At 41.9% G+C, this 26,781-nt stretch overlaps 1 protein-coding gene across 1 annotated transcript; it reads right to left on the bottom strand.

The window, feature by feature from the left end:
- Window positions 1-11,518: 11,518 nt before the first annotated feature.
- On the bottom strand, window positions 11,519-14,400 carry LOC130995158 (ankyrin repeat-containing protein At5g02620-like). Its single transcript, XM_057920307.1, has 2 exons — window positions 13,774-14,400; window positions 11,519-12,317 (listed from the first exon to the last, which is right to left on the bottom strand). Exons 1-2 carry the CDS (start codon window positions 14,344-14,346, stop codon window positions 11,646-11,648), a joined length of 1,245 nt encoding a protein of 414 aa, XP_057776290.1. The 5' UTR covers window positions 14,347-14,400; the 3' UTR covers window positions 11,519-11,645.
- Window positions 14,401-26,781: the final 12,381 nt, after the last annotated feature.

Genomic DNA, 26,781 nt, shown 5'->3' with positions numbered 1-26,781 from the left:
GCAGTGATGGCAACTACTCATCCCAAACTATATAAACACTTCATTCGTGCTAACAACACGGCTTTTGTTTCATCTGTCATCGCAATCTTGTTGCTCGGCAATGGGCCACTATCATTTGTCGTGATCCCCGCCTTGCTCGTGTAGGTATCTCTGGCATCTATTTCTGTGAGTTATGCAGGTTCTATTTTGGTGACCACTCTAAATACGAATTCGATTTTCACTTAAATAGTAGTGAAAATTGCTACCTTAAGAAGTATTACTAAATGAAAAGTGGACACCTCAGCGACCGATCCCACAGGTCGCCGAGGACAGTGCAAAATTTCTCTTGTTCTCAGCGACACAATTCATTTTTGCGCGCGATTTTCTTGTTTTGGTCATATCTCTCGCGTTTAATCATCGATTCACATTCTGTTTGCTTCCACAAACTCATATTGAGATCATCATGCTCTCATTCAGATCATGTTTTCTAATTCGGCTTCAATAGTTATGTAAATTTCACCAAAGACATCCTAAAAGCATTAAAAACCATAGAAAAATGAGTGTACATTATCATGTCTCTGATCTTTCTTCGCCCAATCGTGAATTGGTAGCTCGCACTTGTTGATACAAATCTAAGATGCATTGCCACTGTGGAGTGTTGGCCCAATATCATTAATTCCCCCCCAAGCCCAAGCCCAAGCCCAAGCCCATTCCCTTTATACCCTAAGTCCAAATCAGCCCCCCCCCCCCATTTCATCACTCCCCTGCGCCGCTCCTCTCTCTCCCCTCCTAACCTTTTTGTCTTCCCCTCTCCACCGCCCTTCCACCGCCCCGTCTCCTCGTTTCCCCACCTTCGACTTTAATGCTCCACCCTTTTAATCCCCGCTGCATTGGCTTTCCATTGTAGGGAGTTTTACACACTGTTTGATCGGAAGGCTCTGCTATTCCTTCCCGAAGTGTCGCCGGATTCCTGTTGGTGGTTTTCTGTTTGGTGACTGTGTGTGTGAACCTCGCTCCGATTGATTGCGTGTATCGCCGGATTCCTGACCGTTGGATTCCTGTTTGGTGATACACTGTGGATTTTGGTGGCTGTGCAAAGCGAGACTTGAGTGCCGATTAGTTCTCCATGTTTCCTTGAGCCTTGATCATTTAAGCTGCCGGAAGAGCCGAGCCTACCGTGGGAAAATCTGAGCCAAAGTGTCCCGAGGACACATTTTCCCACTTCGATCTTTTCTGTTCTTTCTTGCTTTTCTGTCTCCTTTCGTTTTTCTCTCTTTGTATCAGTTTACTTGTTGGTTTCTTGATGTTCTACAGGTACAAGTACTGAGGAGTGAAGACGAAGAAGAAGAAGGAACGTGAAGTGGATCTTGGCACTAGAGTGTCGTGTGAAGGCGGCAGGACGGTCGGGAACCAAGAGGTGAACCTCCGGCTAGGCGAAGATACCCAACAGTGGTATCAGAGCCACGGTGACCTAGCCGGGGCACCCTCCGACCGCACCTCCTTCACCCCGCCGCCCTCTGGGCTGCGCCGATTCGCTCCCGACGAGCAAGGATTGTGGTAAGTCTGGACTTTCCCCTACCTGGGAATCCAGCTCTGGTAAATTGGCTTGAACTTGAAGACTCCCTAGTGTTAGGGTTGGTTTTTTGCTCTGTTGTATGTGCACTCTGTACTGGTATCTTGCGATCCTCCCTTTGTGCTTCCGCTTATTGATCTTCTATGAGGTTTTCTTGCTCTGGTGACTTCCCTGAGTGTTTTTTGCTCATCTCCTTGTGAACCCTAGCATTCCAAGCTTGAGAGCCTTTGTGCTCGGACTTTCTTGCTTTCGGTCCAGTTCGTCTGGATTCCCCTGTGGGTCTCCTCGTGCGAGTAGCCTGGATAGCAAGAGTAGTCAAGGGTTCACCGGCAGCCCTGAGCTGTTGCTTATTTTTCTGCTCTGGAAAGTTTTTTCTCTGGCATCTTGTGTACCTAGTTGAGCTCTGCTCTGGGTTGTTGCTTGCTGTCTACTTTGTTGTTTGTTGGTGTCTGTGAGGCTGTTGTCTTGAGTGTTGCTGCTTGCAGCTGTTTGAGTCTCTTTGTCATTATGATCAACTGCTATATGGTGAGGGAAAGGTCTATCCCTGGGTTTAGAACTTGCATCAGTAGGGATGTAGTGTTTAATGAACTTACCATTCCATGTTTGACTGAATCCTCACAATCTGATGCTCCAAGTGAGGTGGAGAAACTGAAATCCTTTGATCATGAAAGATATGAGTTTATGTTTCCTCCCCCCACTTTTGCTTTTGAGGTGGATCCTCAACCCAACATGCATGCTAAACCAGAAAACTTGCTTGAGCCTGTTATGAATGATCCTAATAATAATGAAACTTGGATACTTGTGGAACAGCCTACTGAATGTTATGTTATTGAGTGCAAATTGTTGTCAACAGTCAAGCATGGAACTGATAACTTGAGAGACAAAACTAGGCTTGTTGTTAAGGGATTTACTAAGAAAGAAGGCATAAATTACAATGGAATATTTGCTCCAGTTGCAAAACTGAATTACTGCAAGAAAACCTTTAACTTAGATCATGGTTAAAAAGTTCAATCTCTTTGTGTCTTTATGTGACAAGTTTAGCCGCTGTGGCTGCTTGTCTCTCCTTTGTCTTTGTTTTTCTGTCTTTTGCATGATGAGTGTTGTCTCTAAGCTGCATGTTGTGTTCTGATCTGTGTGTTCTTGTCTTCTCTGCTTTGTTTATCCTTGTTGTCTGCTCTGTGTGTTCTGTTGTGTTTTGTATGTGGTCTGTTGAGTCTTCAATGATAATCCTTTGGATTTGAGAAATTGGTGATTTCCCTTGGGTTGGTCTCTGCTGTTGAGATTGAGTTAAATATGCATAATATTTTTCTCACCCTCTATTGTCTTGTCTTTGTGATAGGATGATAGTAAAAATGGCTGTGATGATAAAGCTCGATTCAAAGGCTGGCTCTTCCCTGGTGACTTAATGATCATTGTGCCAAAGGTGGAATGTGGAGTGTTGGCCCAATATCATTAATTCCCCCCCCAAGCCCAAGCCCAAGCCCATTCCCTTTATACCCTAAGTCCAAATCAGCCCCCCCCCCCCCATTTCATCACTCCCCTGCGCCGCTCCTCTCTCTCCCCTCATAACCTTTTTGTCTTCCCCTCTCCACCGCCCTTCCACCGCCCCGTCTCCTCGTTTCCCCACCTTCGACTTTAATGCTCCACCCTTTTAATCCCCGCTGCATTGGCTTTCCATTGTAGGGAGTTTTACACACTGTTTGATCGGAAGGCTCTGCTATTCCTTCCCGAAGTGTCGCCGGATTCCTGTTGGTGGTTTTCTGTTTGGTGACTGTGTGTGTGAACCTCACTCCGATTGATTGCGTGTATCGCCGGATTCCTGACCGTTGGATTCCTGTTTGGTGATACACTGTGGATTTTGGTGGCTGTGCAAAGCGAGACTTGAGTGCCGATTAGTTCTCCATGTTTCCTTGAGCCTTGATCATTTAAGCTGCCGGAAGAGCCGAGCCTACCGTGGGAAAATCTAAGCCAAAGTGTCCCGAGGACACATTTTCCCACTTCGATCTTTTCTGTTCTTTCTTGCTTTTCTGTCTCCTTTCGTTTTTCTCTCTTTGTATCAGTTTACTTGTTGGTTTCTTGATGTTCTACAGGTACAGGTACTGAGGAGTGAAGACGAAGAAGAAGAAGGAACGTGAAGTGGATCTTGGCACTAGAGTGTCGTGTTGGTGTTTACCGAACCAACACCTAAAACTATAGAGAGAAACCGTGAACTATACCTAGTGTGGTGACTTGAAGAAGACGAAGTAAAAATGATCGGAAACCTTGCCTCAAAGAGAAAACAGCAGTTGTATTCGAAAATATGAGATAGCGTAGATTATAATACACGAGCTCGGGCCCTATTTATAGATTTACAAACGGAGGGGTAAAATAGTAAAAACATCTTCGATGCATGCGTCTTGCGTGGTGGAAGGGTATACTGGTAATTTCAATGATACGCGGGGAGACCTTCCCGCGCATTTAATGACTCCTCTGGTAGAAATGTCTTTTCTGGCAAAGGCGTCTCCTCTGGCGATGTAATGTCTGGTGGAGGTGACTCCTCTGGTAGACACGCCGTCTCTGGCAAAGGCTTCCCCTCTGGCGATGGTGACTTCCCTGGCACGGATGACTCCTCTGGTAGAAACGTCGTCTCTGGCAAAGGCTTCTCCTCTGGCGATGGTGACTTCTCTGAAGAACGCGATTCCTCTGGCAAGAGCCATTCCTCTAATGAGTGAGATCCTTCTGGTAAGAATGGTTCGTCTGACCCATATGGCTCCTCTGACGGGAGTGATTCCTCTGATTTGTACTTTCTCCCTACTCTGCACATATTGCTCCTCACCAACCACTCCCCCCTCTAGTCTGGTTGAACCGGGTATTCTTCGTGTTCAACCAGTGGTGTATTATTAGCATCAACACTTTATTGTTTTCCTTGATCCCCTGTAAATCATAAAGACATAAGCATTTTGATATTATGAGAGAGTAAAGATAAGCCCTGTAAATTGTTCTCTGGCGTTTTTGTTGCTCCCACCCCCTGGTCTGGCTAGTTCACTCTGGAGTGGTGCAACTAGCCAGAGGATTCGCCCGCGTGGATGACGTCATCTGCATTAAATGCCTGCCCAGTCTACAGTGTTTTCCCCGTACCCCGAGGTTACTTTTTAACCTTTGCGTCCTTTCGCCTTTCCGTAGAAATTCTCATCCGTTGATTTTTTCCGTATGCCACGTGCCGTTCATCCCGCGTGTTGATGGTTACCCGCGTACAATCTTACTTAGCCGATTCGAACTCCCATTTTTTCACTATTCTTCTTCTCCAAGTTTTCCGAACGATTTTTCTGCGTTTTCCGGCGATTTCCTCACTGTTCCGGCGTCCTCCCGCGACCCTTCCGCTCCAGGTTTTACCGTCTATCTTTCTCTGGCCTAGGTAACTCGCGCATCCTCTTCACTGCAATTTTGTGTTTAATCGTAGCGTAGTGGTATAACTGTTGGTGCTCTGATTGAGCGTGTTAGAAACCCTAGGATTGGCATTTCCCATCATGGCCTGCACCTCCGCCCCTCAACCCTCTCGCTCGCCTTCTCCTTCTGCCCGAGACCCTTCGTCTTCCTCCCCCTTGCAACAAGATCCCGAGAGTCTTTCTTCCCCCTCTGTTTCTGACGAATCTCAAACTGCGCCCCTTCCTCCTCCACCTAAGAAAAAGGGGAAAAGGACTCCTCAACTCCCCAAACGTGTTCCTCCATCCCGTCTTAGTGTCGCGGAGGTGGAGAAATTGAGAAGCAAATGTAGGCGTCCTGATGGTTTAAAATTCGAGACCTTCTCTAAGGATTCAACGCCTCCTAAAAGCCTTTGTCATCCCAAGGTGATAGTTGTTTGGAAAGCCCAGATAGATGCTGGTTTAAGGCTCCCTCCTCCTACTCTGCCGGTTGACGTTTGTAACTATTTTCACATCCCTTTCTTTCAAGTCGCTCCTTCTGCTATCCGGAGGTTATATGCCTTCCATGTTTTGTGCCGGGCTCACGGTGTTGGGGACACCGCCAAATTGTTCTGTCAGACCCAGACCCTTCGCATGCAGGGCAATCCCTTGTATAGCTTTGCTGCTCACCCGAAATATCCTACCACCTTCCTTTCCTCTCTGAATTCTTTCGATAAGGGCTTCCTGAAGCATTATTGTTATGTGCGCACTCTTTTCGGCACCTGGCGCGACTATCACGTTTTGGAACTGGAATGGCATACACGTCGCACTACTTATAAACCAGCCTCTCCAGAGGTCCCTTCTACTCGTGACCAGAGTATTATAGCCCATCTTAACGCTATGAATAAGGCCCAGCCCCTAGACTGTAGGTACCTTGCTGAGAATAATTCATCTCTGGCATACAATGGTCTATTTCCCCTGTACCCAGAGAAATCAATAGGTAAAAAATATATATTAAAAAACATATTAGCTTTTGTTACCCTGATTTTAATGATGTGAAATTTTGGTTTGCAGATATGTCTTGGAGGCACAAGTGTGGGGACAATTTGCCTGACACTCCTTCTCTTGCTGGCCGCGGGGAACATGGTGCAGGCGGTTCTGCTTCCATAACGAATCCCTCGGAACAGCCTACTGGGGCCGAGCTGATCCCCATTCCTCCTGTAGTTGAAATCCCAGAGGGGAATGTGGAAGCCTCGCGTCCATTTGACGCGGAGGAAGTTGATGCGGGAGCCCTTGTTCATAGGGGTAGACGCTCCAGTGCTGGTGATGCCGCTGGCACCTGTGGAGAAGATATCCAAATCGTGGATATTACTGATGAGGTTCCTTCGCCCGATTCAGCTCCCGGTGTCCCCCTTGCTGAGCTTTCGAAGAAAAGGAAGAGGGGCTCCCTAATTTCTGTGGGTGAGAAGGAGAAACAAGAAAGCCTGAAAAAGGCCGGCAAATCCTCAGAGCCAGCAAGGAAGTCTGCTGGTGGTGTGAAGATTCTCCCTTCTGCTGGGGACAAGGGCAAGGGGCCCGCTAAGAAGTCAGCTGGTGGTTCTAAAGTTCTCCCCTCGGCCGGTGGAAAGGGTAAGGGCAAAGCTGTGGTGCCCTCGGCTGACGAACCAGAGGATCTTGTTCCTGGGCCGATTTCGAGTTTATCGGGGCAGGAATTGATTGACGCCTTGATAGCTCGTGTCCACTCAAAGGACCAAGAGAAAATGGAGAAGCTGACCCGACCGGCTTTAGCTACTCAGCTCTGCCGGTTGGCTCTTCAGGTATCCTGCATCTTATGCTCTTTATTAAGAATTTTTTAAATTACTAACCTTTTTATGGTTTTGTTGGAACCCATTTTATCTTCTTGCAGGTGGAGTCGGGGATGTGGGGGGCTGTTAAATGTATCCATGACTACGAGATGGCAGAGAAAGAGAGAGAAAAAGAGCAGGCAGATATCGCCAAGCGCGATGATGCTGTTGCCGGAGTTGTGGAGCGCCTGAGCAAGGCCGAAGCGGAGGTTGCTGAGTTGAAAGATAAATTAGCTCAGGTGGAGGTGGAGAGAGCGTCCTTGGCCTCCGAATTGTCGAGAGCCACAAAGGAGAGCCACGAAAGCTTAGCAGGACAGGGGTGAAACAAATACAAAAATTGCTTCTTAGCAGGTCAGAGGGAAAACAAACATCAGAGATAAACACCTTTTCTTCCACGATCCAACACTCCGAGTCCTTCTTCGTCGCTGGAACACGCTCACCTCCTTTCGTGGCTCTCCTTTGTGGCTCTCGACAATTCGGAGGCCAAGGACGCTCTCTCCACCTCCACCTGAGCTAATTTATCTTTCAACTCAGCAACCTCCGCTTCGGCCTTGCTCAGGCGCTCCACAACTCCGGCAACAGCATCATCGCGCTTGGCGATATCTGCCTGCTCTTTTTCTCTCTCTTTCTCTGCCATCTCGTAGTCATGGATACATTTAACAGCCCCCCACATCCCCGACTCCACCTGCAAGAAGATAAAATGGGTTCCAACAAAACCATAAAAAGGTTAGTAATTTAAAAAATTCTTAATAAAGAGCATAAGATGCAGGATACCTGAAGAGCCAACCGGCAGAGCTGAGTAGCTAAAGTCGGTCGGGTCAGCTTCTCCATTTTCTCTTGGTCCTTTGAGTGGACACGAGCTATCAAGGCGTCAATCAATTCCTGCCCCGATAAACTCGAAATCGGCCCAGGAACAAGATCCTCTGGTTCGTCAGCCGAGGGCACCACAGCTTTGCCCTTACCCTTTCCACCGGCCGAGGGGAGAACTTTAGAACCACCAGCTGACTTCTTAGCGGGCCCCTTGCCCTTGTCCCCAGCAGAAGGGAGAATCTTCACACCACCAGCAGACTTCCTTGCTGGCTCTGAGGATTTGCCGGCCTTTTTCAGGCTTTCTTGTTTCTCCTTCTCACCCACAGAAATTAGGGAGCCCCTCTTCCTTTTCTTCGAAAGCTCAGCAAGGGGGACACCGGGAGCTGAATCGGGCGAAGGAACCTCATCAGTAATATCCACGATTTGGATATCTTCTCCACAGGTGCCAGCGGCATCACCAGCACTGGAGCGTCTACCCCTATGAACAAGGGCTCCCGCATCAACTTCCTCCGCGTCAAATGGACGCGAGGCTTCCACATTCCCCTCTGGGATTTCAACTACAGGAGGAATGGGGATCAGCTCGGCCCCAGTAGGCTGTTCCGAGGGATTCGTTACGGAAGCAGAACCGCCTGCACCATGTTCCCCGCGGCCAGCAAGAGAAGGAGTGTCAGGCAAATTGTCCCCACACTTGTGCCTCCAAGACATATCTGCAAACCAAAATTTCACATCATTAAAATCAGGGTAACAAAAGCTAATATGTTTTTTAATATATATTTTTTACCTATTGATTTCTCTGGGTACAGGGGAAATAGACCATTGTATGCCAGAGATGAATTATTCTCAGCAAGGTACCTACAGTCTAGGGGCTGGGCCTTATTCATAGCGTTAAGATGGGCTATAATACTCTGGTCACGAGTAGAAGGGACCTCAGGAGAGGCTGGTTTATAAGTAGTGCGACGTGTATGCCATTCCAGTTCCAAAACGTGATAGTCGCGCCAGGTGCCGAAAAGAGTGCGCACATAACAATAATGCTTCAGGAAGCCCTTATCGAAAGAATTCAGAGAGGAAAGGAAGGTGGTAGGATATTTCGGGTGAGCAGCAAAGCTATACAGGGGATTGCCCTGCATGCGAAGGGTCTGGGTCTGACAGAACAATTTGGCGGTGTCCCCAACACCGTGAGCCCGGCACAAACATGGAAGGCATATAACCTCCGGATAGCAGAAGGAGCGACTTGAAAGAAAGGGATGTGAAAATAGTTACAAACGTCAACCAGCAGAGTAGGAGGAGGGAGCCTTAAACCAGCATCTATCTGGGCTTTCCAAACAACTATCACCTTGGGATGACGAAGGCTTTCAGGAGGCGTTGAATCCTTAGAGAAGGTCTCGAATTTTAAACCATCAGGACGCCTACATTTGCTTCTCAATTTCTCCACCTCCGCGACACTAAGACGGGATGGAGGAACACGTTTGTGGAGTTGAGGAGTCCTTTTCCCCTTTTTCTTAGGTGGAGGAGGAAGGGGCGCAGTTTGAGATTCGTCAGAAACAGAGGGGGAAGAAAGACTCTCGGGATCTTGTTGCAAGGGGGAGGAAGACGAAGGGTCTCGGGCAGAAGGAGAAGGCGAGCGAGAGGGTTGAGGGGCGGAGGTGCAGGCCATGATGGGAAATGCCAATCCTAGGGTTTCTAACACGCTCAATCAGAGCACCAACAGTTATACCACTACGCTACGATTAAACACAAAATTGCAGTGAAGAGGATGCGCGAGTTACCTAGGCCAGAGAAAGATAGACGGTAAAACCTGGAGCGGAAGGGTCGCGGGAGGACGCCGGAACAGTGAGGAAATCGCCGGAAAACGCAGAAAAATCGTTCGGAAAACTTGGAGAAGAAGAATAGTGAAAAAATGGGAGTTCGAATCGGCTAAGTAAGATTGTACGCGGGTCACCATCAACACGCGGGATGAACGGCACGTGGCATACGGAAAAAATCAACGGATGAGAATTTCTACGGAAAGGCGAAAGGACGCAAAGGTTAAAAAGTAACCTCGGGGTACGGGGAAAACACTGTAGACTGGGCAGGCATTTAATGCAGATGACGTCATCCACGCGGGCGAATCCTCTGGCTAGTTGCACCACTCCAGAGTGAACTAGCCAGACCAGGGGGTGGGAGCAACAAAAACGCCAGAGAACAATTTACAGGGCTTATCTTTACTCTCTCATAATATCAAAATGCTTATGTCTTTATGATTTACAGGGGATCAAGGAAAACAACAAAGTGTTGATGCTAATAATACACCACTGGTTGAACACGAAGAATACCCGGTTCAACCAGACTAGAGGGGGGAGTGGTTGGTGAGGAGCAATATGTGCAGAGTAGGGAGAAAGTACAAATCAGAGGAATCACTCCCGTCAGAGGAGCCATATGGGTCAGACGAACCATTCTTACCAGAAGGATCTCACTCATTAGAGGAATGGCTCTTGCCAGAGGAATCGCGTTCTTCAGAGAAGTCACCATCGCCAGAGGAGAAGCCTTTGCCAGAGACGACGTTTCTACCAGAGGAGTCATCCGTGCCAGGGAAGTCACCATCGCCAGAGGGGAAGCCTTTGCCAGAGACGGCGTGTCTACCAGAGGAGTCACCTCCACCAGACATTACATCGCCAGAGGAGACGCCTTTGCCAGAAAAGACATTTCTACCAGAGGAGTCATTAAATGCGCGGGAAGGTCTCCCCGCGTATCATTGAAATTACCAGTATACCCTTCCACCACGCAAGACGCATGCATCGAAGATGTTTTTACTATTTTACCCCTCCGTTTGTAAATCTATAAATAGGGCCCGAGCTCGTGTATTATAATCTACGCTATCTCATATTTTCGAATACAACTGCTGTTTTCTCTTTGAGGCAAGGTTTCCGATCATTTTTACTTCGTCTTCTTCAAGTCACCACACTAGGTATAGTTCACGGTTTCTCTCTATAGTTTTAGGTGTTGGTTCGGTAAACACCACGTGTGAAGGCGGCAGGACGGTCGGGAACCAAGAGGTGAACCTCCGGCTAGGCGAAGATACCCAACAGCCACAATGCATCACTTTTTTTGTTGATGCCAACAATTTGATTTTCACTAACTATACGCCAAGAAGACATTAGTGTTATATGTTCTTAACCGACAAAAGTGTTTGTACGCGTTTTTGTAATTATTGACTAGGAATGTGGGTTGCAAATTTTAATTGAAAATTAATCATTTAAATAATTCAACTAATATCTAAAATTAGATTTATAATATTATGTATTTATTTTTCTTTTTGTTGAATTTATTGATGATTTGATTTATAAATTATATTTAATATTTATATTTCTGTACGAAAAATAACATACTAATTGATTTTATGCATATAATGCTTGGATCCTAAAGACTCATTTTCTGAATTTGATATTGAAAAGCTACTTCGTCTTGCAAAGTTTTATTCGTCTGAATTTTTTGAAGTTGCTTTGTATGACCTTGAAAATCAGCATTGAGAACATTATTGTTGCTATGCGCCTGGATGAAAAATTCTTAAAACTATTAGGGATTGGAGATCTTGCCGAGAAGATGGTTTCACAAAAGAAACATGACAATTTTTTCATTGATGTATTTGTTAGTTAAGTTATCACTGACTTTACGAGTTGTCCCTGCTACAGTTAAAAGAGCCGAAAATCATCAAGAGTGTTCTTCACAATTGTATGGAAGACAATCTTTTGAACAATTGCTTAGTAATTATATGGAGTACCTTATATCGAAAAAGATGTATCATGTTACTAATTAAGTTATTATGCGAGGTTTAATTTCAGAACATGAAAAATAGGAGAGAAACGTTGTGATTTTTGAAATAAATTGTTTATTTTATATTTTTGACTTGTTATGTAATTAAAATGACATTATAATTGTATTAATGATTAGTATTATTTATTTTTAATTTAATTGTTTATTGTTTATTTAATTATTATTTTTATTAAAAAAATTGGACCCCCTAAATCCAAAATCTGACTCCACCCGTCTATCGCACGAGTGGGTTTACTAGTACATCTGCATCTACACTGCAATAAGATGTTGCATACGTTTGTACTCATAACGAGATTTTCTCTTCCACGAGGATTGCAAGCCGTTGATAGAGTGGTAGAGAATTAGCAACAAAATGAAGCTGAGGAACACACACACCACCGCCGGCACAATATATCCTAGCGTTTGCTCTTCATTAGGAGTGGTCATGATCACTGAAGCCCCATAGCCCACCGCGAGCGACGTCAGCGACAGCCACATCGCCGTCGTGGCCACCGCCAGGAAAAAGAAGTGCTCCAGCGGCAGCCCGGTGGTGATGAGCATGATTGTGATGAGAGATGAAACGAACGCCGTGGTGTTGGCATTAACGAAGTGCTTATACATTTTGGGATGTGTGTATGCCATCACAGCTTCGCCGGCCTTGTGCGATGGCGTGTCGTCCTGCCACACGCCGCCGGGGGGTTGGAGGATGGATTGGAACGCCATGGTGGCGATGAGGACGACCACCACCATTGTGATGTCGGTCATCTTGGGGAGGATTCCCAGCAACTTTGAACGATCTGATAAACTATTCAAGATCTTTCTGATTTCCGGATAGGTGATTGGGTCTCGAGGGCTCTCCTTCAAGATATCCAACGCTGTTTTCCCCGTCGAATTCGTCATCTCCTTGTCTAGTTTAGTTCTTTGCACCAAGTATCTTATCATCTGTGATTTTTCATACCATTAATAACTGCAATTTTTTTTTTCATTGAACAAATAATTTTATAGGTCTACTCGAAAATGCGACTTTTAACCTTAGACATTAAACAATAACTAATAAATGCATTTTTGTTGCGTATAAACTATTACTCGTGTTCTTTTATGGGCGATTCTATTCCTAACCCCCATTTTTACTCCTTATAACCCCTTTTTAAAATACTAATAATAATTAATTAGAAATTTACTATTATACTCTATATTCTATAGCCCCAAATTAAATTAAATTTTAAATTTTTTAATAACAAATTTTTTAGATTTCTCTATAGCCCGATTTTCTTGTAATGGCTAATTGTTAAAGTTGCGGGCTGAGCCCATTGGGCCAAAGGTGAAAACAAGGCTGGACCGGACTGAATAGAAAGGTAGTTCTATTCATATTCTCCAATCTCCACTTTACTCTTTATAGTATTTGAATAAAAAAATATATAATAATAAAATTACTACTTTATCCCTATAACTCTTAAATTAAGATTCTATAAAATACTAATTTAAATTAGTATTTTATATAATTTTATCACTGTAGTTTGTAGCCCCCATAAATTTGAAGAAAGAAAAGTACGTTGTAATTTAACACATCTCGATCTATCCAATAATTTTATCCAAAAAAAAAAAAATACTCAACAGAAATCTAAAATACAATGTATCAGCCAAAATAATAATCTAAGTCAATGAAAAGTAGTACCATGAAAAGTATGCATTAGTCATTTTTATATTGTAAAGATAAATACAGCCACAAATAAAGAAAGAAGCAAGTTTTGACTTAATTAATATGTTATTTTGCCCTTATTTGACCTTAAGTTGCCAAAATTCAAATGGGATCCTCTGTCCCAAAATATAGTGTGTACCACGTGTACCACTCTTCATTTTTTTATATTTTTAAATTATTTTTTATTTAATTTTAATTTATTATGCTTTTATATAATATAAAGATAATTAACAAGGGTTCACTCATCCATTTAGGGTTTATAATTAATTTTTTATATTTATTTGAATTAATAATAGATTATTTGGGTTCATTAATTCGTATATAATTTTTTAAATTTTAATTTTTCAATGATAAATACTAATTAGAGTTTATAATATAATAATAATTTTTATTTTTATAAAAAACAATTTATAAAACAAAGAAATAAAGAGTGGTACACGTGGTACACACAATATTCTGGACAGAGGATCCCATTTGGCCAAAATTAGCCTTAATTCATGAAAGAAAATTCTTAGTAATTAATTGTGAATTGATGGTAAAATATGATCATTTCAAGATTAAGGGATTTCTGTTGTTATAATTGTAGGCGAAATAGGGTAGTTCAAGACTAAGAAACATTTAAGTCGTGAATTATAGATAAAATATGGTGAAATTGAAATGACAAATTAAGACAACAAACAAAAAAGGGTTGGTGGTTACCTCAAGTTGATTGCACCTCACAGCCAAATGCAGTATTGTCTCGCCATCATCATCCTTTGCACAAACAAGCTCACCCAACTTCTCCACCAAAACATTCAATGCTCTAAGCTGACGATGCTTCACACACAGATGCAGCACAGTTTGCCCGCGACGCACTCTCTCCATAGCTGGATACAAATCGAGTCGAAGCAGCTCCTCCAAGATCTCGACATTCCCATCCATGGCCGCAACATGAACCGGGTTCATATCATGGCCGTCTCGCCACCAGCACGTCTCTGGGGCTACTGATAACAATCTCTTGGCAATCTCGAGCTTCCCTTCTTCTACTGCGATGTGAAGAGGCGACAGTTTTTGGGAGTCTAGGATCCGAGCTAGCCGCGGATTCATCTTCAACACCTCTTCCACAATGCTTACTTGTCCATGCGTGATTCCTATGTGTAATAGATTTCTTGAAAAGGCAAATGGGGCTTCATGAGCAAGATATGGATCTTGTTGAAGCAGTTGTTTAAGTGTTTCTAAATCCCCTTTTGATGCAGCATCGTAGAGTTTCTTTTCTGCTGCTTCTTTCACCATTCTTCCCTAACTACCTACATATATTGATGGCTTTCTTTCTTTCTTTCTCTACTTTCTTTTTATTCTTCTTCATATTATTCAAATTATGCATGTATATATAATACACAAGCTCTATCTCTCTCAAGAAATTAAGCCGCCATGCATGGAAATGCTTAATTAAAGTTATTAAACAAAGACCATATTTATCGATCAGTTAGCTACTTAAGATTGACTAAGAAAAGTTCTTATGTGGTATTGTAATTCTCAAACATCATATCAGATTCAATGAATCTATATATGCTAAAATTAAATCTTATTACAAATAGTATTATCATATAATATGTCATAAGAAAATATATATATTATATATATATAAATGAAAGAAGTACTCTATCTCCATCCAGAAAAAATAGTCATAGTTTTAATAGTAATAGTTGAGTATATATATAATTAATGTGAGTGGAGAAGATAGTGTTAATAATGCTATTTTTTTTTTTTTTTTGATAAACTAACAATATGAGATAAATAAATTTAAAGGCTGCACCACAGTGGACTCGAATCCATGACCTTTGGCCTTGGACATTAACCCTTACCGCTTGACCAACACACACATGTTAATAATGATAATTAATTGTATTACATGGTGATCACCATGTAATAGAAAGTTTTCAAAAAATAGAAATGATCTCCGTCCGGAAAGAGTATGTCACAATTGTCATTTTTGGCATCCAGAAAAGAATATGTTACTTTCCTTTTTAAGACATGGTCCACATATTTTTATTATTATTTATCCTTGCAATTCCATTATTTACAAAAAAACCACCTCTTTATTCAATATCAACCATTCATTTTAAACAATGATGAGACCATTTAACAACTACATCAAAATCACCAACCATTTTCTTAAATCCGTGGCATAGCCAAAGTGACATACTCCAAACGGATGAATGGAGTAATTTTTGTGGGCAAAAATAAACTATTTTTTGTGCGACATACTATCAATTAAAAAAAGTATAATTCTTTTTTATTTTGTTGGAGAAGAGGAACAGTGGGATTGAACTCGAAACTAATCTTCACCGTTTAGATATCTCCGAAAAGATTAAAAAATATAGTAGTTCTTAATTTCTTAAAAAAAAAAAGTTACACATACAACCAACTTATACTGTGCATAGCAATGTTTAAAAAAAAGACTTATTAAGGATGGACCTAAAAGAAGATTCTGCCTAATTTCCTACTTCTCAATCACAAGATATGAGTCATGCATGCATGCATGTGGAATCTATATTCAAAAGGGACATATATATGGAGTCTACATGAATGTATATTTCTCTGTTTTTTCTAGTCCTCTCGTCTCCAAATTAGTGTAATTAGTCATCGAAGCACATATATTAAGGAAGTGGGTAATTTATTTATTTTTTGCTCTTAAATATTGCATGGAAATCACGAAAAAAAGTAAAAAAGTTGTATTAATGATAATGATAAAATGAGAAATTTTACTTCATTTTACCATGAAACTTTGAAATAAGACATTTATTTAGAGATAAAATTTAGAGTGGACTTTTAAAATCTGCAAAATACTTGAGATGAGAATGAGTAATTGGAGAGTATATATATACTATGAATTATTAATGTTTACATTGTAATGTTCAAAATTTATTGAGATAAATAACTAACTATTGTAAAAATTTATATTTAATCAATTAGATATTTTATAAATATAAATCATTTGGGCAATTATTGGGTACTTCTATACGCCTTGAGATGCTGGAGAAACCGTCGTTGTAGCTTGTTGGGCTTTGATTGCCAAAGGAAGAAAGACGAGAGTTCTATTCTTGTAACTACTGTAATTAATATTTATATTTAAAACTAGAACGAACAATAAAATTATTTTTTAATTGTCTTTGGGACACTAGCTTCATCATTTTGGTTCATTGCAGAACCCTATCGAAGTATAAAGTTATTTTTATAATGAGTAAAATTTTGGAATAGCCAAAATGGATCATAAAACACAAATTATGGCCACTCATTGAAAAAACATAAATTTTGGCCATTTTTATAGCTTTGGGACGTTTTTGCCCTTAACTGGGCGGACTGGGTAGGGTCAGGAGCGCGGGTCGTGTGCCGGGTAGGATCAGGCACGCGGGTCGGGTTAGGCACTTATGGCACTATTAGTGCCATAAGTGCCAACGAATTTTTTTTTTTACTCCCCCTGCCCTGTCTACCCCCCCCCAGACCCCCGATCCCACCCACCCCCAAGCCAAAAACAAAAAAAAATTTACTCTCCCTAGATAAAAATAAATCAAATTTTACTTTTGTTATTTTATTTTATGGCACTAATAGTGCCATAAGTGCCAACGAAAATCCAAAATAAAATAAAGTAAAATGGTCTTTTTAGCACTTATGACACTATTAGTGCCATAAATGCCAAACATGCAGAACAAATATAGAAACAACAACATCATCTAAACCCTAAATGGATAATCTAAACCCTAAATGGAATATCTAAACCCTAGGGGAAGTGTTTAAAAAGTTCCTTTTGGCTTGGGGGTGGGTGGGGTCGGGGGTCTGGGGGTAGACAGGGCAGGGGGAGTAAAAAAAAAATTCGTTGGCACTTATGGCACTAATAGTGCCATAAGTGCCTAACCCGACCCGCGTGTCTGATCCTACCCGGCACGCGACCCGCGCTCCTGACCCTACCCAGTCCGCCCAATTAGGGGCATATTAGGCATATTGCCTAATTAATGGCCATAATTTGTGTTTTTTCAATTAATGGCCAAATATTGTGTTTGCATGTTCAATGTGGCCATTTGACACCATTGTTTCTTAGAAAAATTGATAGATATTTACTAACAAAAATTGACCGACATAATGCCAGTTGAATCTTAGTTTTTTATATTTGTTGCTTACATATATATAATTAAAATCATAATATGCTGAATGGCAATTAGGGTAAAAAAAATGGGACATTTGCAAAAATGCCCACATCCTTATAAAAACTTGTAAAATTGCCCACTTTCATAAACAAAAGTGGGCAATTTTACAAGTTTTTATAAGAAGGGGGCATTTTTGTATTCAAATATACAGTCACTATAGTTACGTAACAGAATTGTCTAGCTAGGCCTGGCGGCCATGAACATGAGATCTAGAACAAATAAAAATTCTTCTCTATCAATTAAAGAAATGGAAAAGAAAATCAACGGGATGGTGATTTTTAAAGGGTGGAAATTAAATTAAACTATCAGGCCACTTTTATAATTAAGAATATGTAGAAATTACGTCAAATGTCTCAATTAATCACATGTGTACTTGGCAGACAAATTCTTATATAACCGCACATGTTTTATACTTTTTCGCCATTTTCTTTTATCAATTCAATATTTAACTAAATTAACTACTCTAAATTAAATTAGGGTTAGTTGTCAAATATATTACCACTGCACATTTGGTCCATTTTGCAATTATATGTCCCCTTTAAAATTAGTTACAATTTCGACATTCCAATTTTTTCAACGTTGAAAGTTTGAAACGACTTTGATATAGGGATAAATTCTCCCTAAAATTGAGTGTGTCGAAATTGCTACAAATTAAAAGGCATATATGAAGTCATATTGTTCCGGTCCAACCCAAGCCCATTGGGCAAAGTAATAATTCAAGGCCCAGATGGTCTATCGTTCCTAATCGGTTTGACACCCTATGACAGTGTCAAAAATAGTGATTTATGTGTGCGTGCGTTGACCTAGTGGTAGAAGGTTAAATGCCCAAGATCTGAAGTTTTGGGTTTGAGTCCTTCTTTGTGCAATAATAAAATTTTATTTATTTATTTATGTAATTTATCAAAAAAAAATAGTGATTTATGTGTGCGTATGTTGGCCTAGCGGTAGGTGCATGGTTAGAGCATCCATAACGCTTACACGTTAGACCTTACACGATAGCCCTATCGTGTAAGCGTTGCAGACTCGGGTTACACGAGGGCTACACGTTCTATCGTGTAGCCCAATTTCTCAATAGTGTAAGGCGCGTGCATCGCACGCGCCTATTTAAAAAAAAAAATCCTTTTTGACTGTTGACTCCTCGTTTTGCGTGTTTTTGACCGTTCAAATTTTTTTTTTCCTTTCTTTTCTTCTATTTATTCTTCTTCTTCCTCATTGTTTTCCCTACACCCTCACTTCTTCTTCTTCATCTTCTTCCTTTCTTCCTCTTTCTACACCCCATGGATCCAAACAACCCAAATTACTATGATCTAAATTGGTGCCCCGATCTATCCGACGACTATCATCCCGATTTATCGGGATGTAACTTGGGGGATGCTCCTCAGGCCGGCGAGGAGATGCCTTCGGCCCATAGTGCCGCCAAACCGAAGAAAGGCAGCCGGAGGAAAGAAGTCGCCCATAAGATCCGACATGACAGGCAGGCGTCGGTGGCGGAGGAGGAGGGGGCGGAGGATGACGGAGGTAAGACTATCCGTCATACCTACACCACTGAGGAGACGGACATCATCGTCTAAATTTGGATGGAGGAGACAAACGACGCCATCCGTGGGACAAATCAAAAGGGGTACGAGTACTGGAAGAGGATCGTCGCCTGTGTCAACCCCCTCATCGGCGCCCACCTCAAAGTTCGTCAGATTCAAGGGCACTGGACCCGAGTGGCCCAAGAGGTGCGGTTGTGGGAGAGTATTTGGGTGGAGGCGCGCAGCAAGTGGCCGTCCGGCCATTCTGACGATATGCTCCGGGACAAGGCCCAAACTCTTTTCAAAAGTCGGAGCGCAAATAACGCCTCCTTCAACTACTGGAATGCGTGGAGAATTCTCCGGAACAACCACAAGTTCAAGTCGATGTACCTCGAGGGAGACGTGCATTCCTCCAAGAGGACAAAGACGACAGAGGAGGGCGCCTTCACCACCTCGGCGTCGGGCGAGGAGATCTCGTCTGCCCGGCCGATTGGGAACAAGGCGGCGAAGGCGGCGGCAAGGGCGGCGAAAGCGAAGAGGAAGGGGAAGGCGGCGGCAAACTCCGAGCAGTCATCGGAGTACAAAGAGGCATTGGATCGGTCCGATCAGAATTTGAAAAATATCACGGCCGAATATGCCAAAAAGAACGAGCTCAAGGAGAGGGAGCTCGACATGCAACTCCTCAGTCTGGATACATCGCATATGAGCGATGCACAGAGGATGGCCCACGAGCACATGGTCCAAGAAATGCTCAAGCGTCGTGGCCTTATCTAGACTAGGAGTTTAATTTATGTAATTTAAATTATGTTTTTAATTTTTTTTAATGTAATTTTTAGGTTTTTTATTTGAATGAAATTTTAATTATTAGTCAAATGTGTTATTTAAATTTGAGCAATTAAATTTAAGTAAAAAGCATAAAAATGGAAACTAATTCTATCATGTAAGCTATCATGTAACCCCACTGCAGCATCTTTACACCATGTGGTCCCCCCATCATAAAGTAGGCTATCATGTAAGCTATCATGTAACCCCATTGCGGATGCTCTTAATGCACAAGGCCTGAGGTCCTGGATTCGAGTCCTCCATCACACAATTTTTAAATTAATTTTTTTATTTATTTGTGTAATTTATCAAAAAAAAAATAGTGATTTATTTGATGATCAACATATTTGATTATGTAAAAGTTCCTTATACATGACCTTGATTGATGGGAATAAAAAACATTTATATAGGATTGAATTTTAGTTCAAAGTTTAGTAAGATGTTGTCCTTTTATTTATTATAAATTTATCATAAATAAATGAGGAATATAAAAGAATTCTCTATTTTTCCCCCTCATTTTCTACAAAAGAGAATATCTAGAAGTGATAATCTTATTCATTTCTCATTCCTCTTTTTCACTTCAAGAAGTGATAATATTATCCCTTAATTTTTTCGATAAAATAAATAATTAAATAATAAATTTAAAGATTACACCACATAGAGTAGAATCTAAGACCTTTGACCTTAGGATTAACCACTCTACCGTTAGACCAACACACATTATCCCTCAAATGTCATTCTCATTTCACTCCAAAGAGGAATAATCCTAAAAAAATTAAGAAATTAATGTCATGTGGTGAACTCTAAAGATTGAATTAAAATGAATTAATTTAATTAAAGAATAAGTAGCTTGAAGGAAACCATTTAAATTAATTGTTATTGTTATAGTATGTATACTCTATATTTTGTGGTCATTTTGTAGTCTGTAACAACAATATCTCGTACATATGGTGATACATGCTTTCAGAAGTGATATATACACTTATGGATAAGCACAAATCTCATACTAGAAGTATAATTATTGTCTGGATATACTTATAATCTTTATGATAGCCACAAAATTGTTATGTAGCATGTGTATTGGTCTTATTTCTTGAAGAATAATTATCAAATTGATAGATCAAGATTATTGAGCAGAGTCCTCATCAAGTTAGAACTCCTGTTTTTATCTACGACTAGGAAAGAATTAACTTAGGCTACAGAGAATATTGGAGACGTCTAGCCTATATAAGGAGGCCATATTTCGTTCAAGATGGTTGAAAAATTTTGTTCTTAACTGATCTCGCAATGTAATCGAGAATTCTTGTTCTTGCTAGGTGTCCCCTCGGACTTGTTACAGTTTGTATGTAGTACAATTACTGATAATGTACATTTATTTGTTCTAGCAGAAGAGTGTTTGAGAGGAATACACTTGATCGTACATTGTAAAAGAATTATAAACTCTTCTTTATTTGGTTCTTGTCTCTCAAGGGATCAGGTGCGTCTAGGAAGTTAATCGTTGTCTAGCTTTCAATTATTTACCGTTGGTGATGTTTTGGGAAGATATAGAGGCTAAGTAAGAGGGTTGTGTAACTCCTTGTATATCTTAACTTCATATAGTGGATAATTTTCTATAGGCGAGGCCCCCTAGACATAGATTGTTAAACCGAACTGGGTTATCATTATCTGTATATTATTCTTTGTTGTTGCATGATATATTCTGTGATATTGTATCCTCTTTCGTACTCACATTGGTCGTTGCATCTCATCACATGTTTTATGGATTAGTGAATTTTTCAATCACATATAGTTAGATCATGTGGTCAACTCTAAAGTTTACACCAAAATGTTAATAACCATATATGGATTAATTTTTAGCCTCTACACGACAACCCCACACAAAATACCTTCTTTTATTTATTTATTTATTTAATTATGTCTTTTCGATGATAAAAAAAAAATACTATGGTACGTTTGTTATATGTGTTGTTTCTTTTTTAGGGAATGATGATCAGTTATAGTTCCGTATTATACTAATTAGTCCACTTTATTAAAAATAATCAAGAAGAAGTCACTAGCTCGAAGTCGTCTTATAAATGGTTGCACGTTGATAGCAGGCAAATTAATAATCCACTTTGCCAAAAGCTCCTTCAAGACGCCAACATGGCTTCAATATTGTTGGTGGCAGACAAACTTTTCTGCTTTTACTTTTTGCTTTTCCTTTGTTGACTTCTTTTCCGTAGTGAAAGTTGTAAGGAGGGAGAGAGAGCATTATTCTTCTGCTTCTTCATTTTCGATAGAAGAGAGAAGAGAGAGCTGTGAGAGAAAAACAGAGAGCTTGGGGTGTGATATACACGAGAGATCGTGAGGTATTTGAAGAGGGTTTTTCCAGCGTGGGTTTGAGAGTGTACGAGAGTGAGAGGTTGATCTCATCTTGGGTGTAATTCTCGATTCATTGTGTGACGAGTTCGCGGGTTGTGCGAATCGTCGGAGTTCTTCAATATTACGATTGGTATTGCTCCCGTGGACGTAGGCATTTGCCGAACCACGTAAATCTCTTGTCTCATTTATCGTCTTGCATATGATCTTGATTACTTGTGGAGATTTTCTTGTTTGCTAAGATTGGGGACGTTTCTCGGTTGTATGTGCGTTATAAATTGTTTCCGCTGCATTGGTATTATTGTATGGATTTGCATTTGATACCAACAATTGGTATCAGAGCTTGATATCAAATTCGGGTGGTTGAGCTCAGATTTGAGGGGTATTGAGCTGGTCCTTGCAGAGGCGCATACCAGGTGTTCGACGAAATTCCTGAGAGAAACGAAAATCTGAAACAAGCTGAAAAATGACGTCTATGAGTGGTGCGGTCAAGATAAGAAAGTATGAGATAGCAAGGTTCAATGGGAAGAATGATTTTTCCTATTGGAGGATGCAAATGAAGAATTTGCTAATTTCACAAAAGCTACACAAAGCTTTGGCGGGTAAAGAAAAGAAGCACGAAGACATGTCTAATGAGGATTGGGAAGAGTTAGATCTTGAAGCACGAGCGTCGATCATTCTCTGCCTAGAGAGGGATGTTGCTTTCTTGGTGGACAATGAGGTAACCGCCGCGGGAGTATGGTTGAAGTTAGAGGCGAACTTCATGACGAAGACTCTAACGAATCGGATCTACTTGAAATCCAAATTGTACACTTGCAAGATGGAGGAAGGTACACCTATCCAGGAACATTTAAACAAGTTTGATAGGTGCATATCGGACTTGAAGGATATTGATGTGAAGGTGGAAGATGAGGATCAAGCTCTCATGCTACTACTCTCTTTGCCAAAATCGTATGAAAATCTTGTACAAACCTTGATGCTCATGGGCGACACTCTGACGATGGATGAGACAAGGACTTCACTCCTGTCGGATGATCTTCGAAAGATTGCAACTAGTGGCATGGCTACTAGTGGGAGCAAGGAGCAGGCACAGGGATTGTATACGAGGGGAAAAACAAGTGATCGAGAGAAAGGCAAGGGAGTAAAGGCTAGATCCAGTTCAAAACCTCTTGCAGAGAGACCATGTTTTAAGTGCGGGGAACTTGGGCATTTCAAAGCGAATTGCCCCAGCAAGAAGACAACTTGGAAGAAGAACAAGAACAAGTACAACAACAGCGGGAAGGTACAAGGGACACAAGAAGCTGGTTTTGCTTCGCAGGAAGGGGATATCGGTAAGTGTTTCAATGCCACGGGTAACGAGGAAAGCTCCGGTAAGTGGATACTTGATTCGGGATGCTCTTATCATATGTCTCCGAATAGGAAGTGGTTTACTACCTATGAGGAAATAGATGGTGGAACTGTTTTGATGGGAAACAACCATTCCTGCAAAACAGTGGGGGTCGGTTCGATCAGAACCAGGATGCATGATGGGGTTATCAGAACCTTAAAGGATGTGAGACATATCCCGGAACTATGTAAGAACCTTATTTCCGTTGGCGTTTTGGACTCCGTTGGATGCAAAATTATCACTTGGAATGGAGTCATGGAGGTTGTTCGGGGTTCTTTAGTTGTGATGAAAGGTATCCGTCAAAGAAATTTGTATACGCTTTTGGGCACAACAATGACGGGAAGTGCGGCAGTTGGAGTAGATGGAACTAGTAGAAATCAAGGGGACTACACCCGGTTATGGCACAGGAGACTCGGACACATGTCAGAGAAGGGTCTGCATCTACTTTGTCAAGAAGGTTTGCTGAAGAACTTGAAGAAGCCTTGCATGGAATTTTGCGAGCATTGCGTGTACGGGAAAACACACCGAGTTCAGTTCAGGGCCAGCAAACACAGGAGCAAAGGCATCTTAGATTATGTGCACACTGATGTCTGGGGGCCAGCTACAGTTACCACCAAGGGAGGCTCCAGGTACTATGTCACGTTTATTGATGATTATTCTAGATATGCTTGGATTTATTTCTTGAAGCATAAGAATGAGGTGTTTGACACATTCAAGAAGTGGAAAGCAATGGTTGAAAACAGGACAGGAAAGAAATTGAAGACATTGAGATCTGATAACGGTACAGAGTATACAGATGGTGACTTCAAGAAGTTCTGTGACCAGGAGGGAATTGCTAGGCACTGGACTGTCAGGAATACACCGCAGCAGAATGGGGTCGCGGAGAGACTGAATCGCACGCTGCGAGAGCGAGCAATGTCCATGCGGTCTCATGCAGGGCTAGGCAGAGAATGGTGGGCAGAATCGATGTTTACAGCACTTCATGTCATAAATCGATCTCCACATTCGAGCTTAGGTGGAGATACTCCATACAGGCTATGGTCTGGGGAACATGCAGATTATGAGAGACTCAGAACTTTTGGATGCACAGCATACTATCACGTCAGCGAGGGAAAGCTTGAGGCGAGGGCCAAGAAGGCAATATTCTTGGGGTATGCAACTGGAGTGAAGGGTTATCGCTTGTGGTGTTTAGAAAATTCAAAGTTCATAATCAGCAGGGATGTTATCTTTGATGAGTATTCCATGGCAGCTAAGTTTAAAGCTACAATGCCCGGTGAAGATGAAAATGAGACGGTCAAGTCTCAGGTGATCGAGATAGAACCTAAGGATCAACCAGGTTCTAGTCGTGTTCAAGAAGTAGGTCATGGAGACACTCGAGAACAGAGTGATGAGGAGTCTGAGCTCGAGGCTCTTGATCAAGAGAATGTAGATGTTTTATACCAACAGAGGCTCGCGGATGATTTGGCTTCCACTAGGCCAAAGCGAGCATACAAGAGAGTTCAAAAGCTGGGGTCAGATCAGCCTTTGAAGCATTATGGGCAGGCAAACTTGGTCAGGTGCGCACTACCAGAGGATGATGCGGTACCAGCATCATACCAGGAAGCTATTCGGGATAAGAATAGCTCAAGCTGGTTGGCTGCGAATGAAGAAGAGATGGAGTCTTTTCGGAAGAATCAAGTTCTGGAGGGGGTTCTACCTTTGCCCAAAGGAAAGAAGGCTATTGGTTGTAAGTGGATCTACAAGAAGAAAGAGGATAATTCTGAGCTCGGTGGGATCAGGTACAAGGCGAGGTTAGTAGCAAAGGGATATGCACAGAAGGAGGGAGTGGACTACAATGAGATTTTCTCTCCAGTAGTGAAGCACACTTCTATTCGGGTGTTGTTGAGTGTTGTGGCTCACAGTGATCTTGAGCTGGAACAACTCGATGTCAAAACCGCTTTCCTGCACGGAGACTTGGAGGAGGAGATTTATATGCGTCAACCTGAGGGCTACAAGGTTGAGGGTAAAGAGGATCATGTTTATCGCTTGAGGAAATCCATGTATGGATTGAAACAATCTCCTCGACAGTGGTACAAGCGGTTTGATTCTTTCATGCTGAAGCATGGTTATTCCAGAAGTGATTATGACTGTTGTGTCTATATTCGGAGACTTCCTGGAGGTGAGTATATCTATCTTTTGTTGTATGTGGATGACATGCTTATTGCCTCGAAGAGCAATGTGGAGATAGATAGACTGAAATCTCAACTTGGTAAAGAGTTTGAGATGAAGGATTTGGGCGTTGCTAAGAAAATACTGGGTATGGAGATTAGAAGAGAGAGGACAAACTGTGTTTTGTTCCTGAGCCAGAAAAGCTACATTGAGCGGGTTGTGCAGAGATTTGGGATGCAAGATGCAAAATCGGTGGCAACTCCGTTGGCTCCTCATTTCAGGCTCTCTAGAAAGCAATCTCCCACTTCACCTGAAGAGAAAAAATTGATGGAGAAAGTGCCTTACACTAGTGCAGTTGGCAGTTTGATGTATGCTATGGTGTGTACACGTCCGGACATTTCACAAGCAGTTAGTGTTGTGAGCAGGTTTATGGCTAATCCTGGAAAGACACACTGGGAAGCTGTGAAGTGGATCCTTAGGTACTTGAAGGGTACCAGCGACACAGGATTGTGTTTTAGTGGAAATACATGTCAGGTTAATGGGTTTGTGGACTCGGATTATGCGGGTGATCTAGACAGACGACGATCTACTACGGGATATGTGTTCTGTGTACACGGTGCCCCCGTTAGTTGGAGATCGATGTTGCAGGCTACAGTGGCTCTTTCCACTACCGAGGCTGAGTACATGGCTTTGGCAGAGGGGGTTAAGGAAGCTTTGTGGCTGTGGAGTCTTCTGGGTGATTTTGGGATTAAGTAGGATCGCGTGGACCTGTGGTGTGATAGCCAGAGTGCTATACATTTGGCAAAGAATCAGGTTCATCATGCTCGTACCAAGCATATTGATATCAGGTATCATTTTGTGCGGGATGTCATAGAGGAAGGTGATATTTCTCTTATGAAAGTGCACACAGATGAAAATCCAGCAGACATGTTAACCAAGGTGGTGACGGGTGGTAAGTTTAAACACTGTTTGGACTTGCTACATATCAACCCGTGTTGATAATCAAACGGGGCAGCCTTTCGGGGCGGTGTTGGGGTGAGGTGGAGCTTATCCTTTTGTGTTCGAACTACAGGAGCTTGATCCCTGGATTGGGTATGTAGGCAACCATGGAAAAGTGGTGCAGCTTGTACGGGTGTCCATGTTTGTGGGCGGTGCTCGTATTCGTCCTACATTTGAGGTTTATCAAATGAAGTACGAGGTGGAGAATTGTTGGTGGCAGACAAACTTTTCTGCTTTTACTTTTTGCTTTTCCTTTGTTGACTTCTTTTCCGTAGTGAAAGTTGTAAGGAGG

Source organism: Salvia miltiorrhiza, chromosome 7 (genome assembly GCF_028751815.1).
Source record: "Salvia miltiorrhiza cultivar Shanhuang (shh) chromosome 7, IMPLAD_Smil_shh, whole genome shotgun sequence".
Classification (NCBI taxonomy): domain Eukaryota; kingdom Viridiplantae; phylum Streptophyta; class Magnoliopsida; order Lamiales; family Lamiaceae; genus Salvia; species Salvia miltiorrhiza.
Note: the sequence above shows the minus strand (reverse complement) of the source record. Positions and strands in the feature narration are given on the sequence as shown.

Excerpts from the sequence above, each read along its gene's own strand:
- LOC130995158 (XM_057920307.1), bottom strand. The coding sequence starts at position 14,346 with ATGGTGAAAGAAGCAGCAGAAAAGAAACTCTACGATGCTGCATCAAAA. Across the intron at positions 12,318-13,773 it reads TGAGGTGCAATCAACTTGAG|ATGATAAGATACTTGGTGCA; the intron begins GTAACCACCAAC and ends GAAAAATCACAG.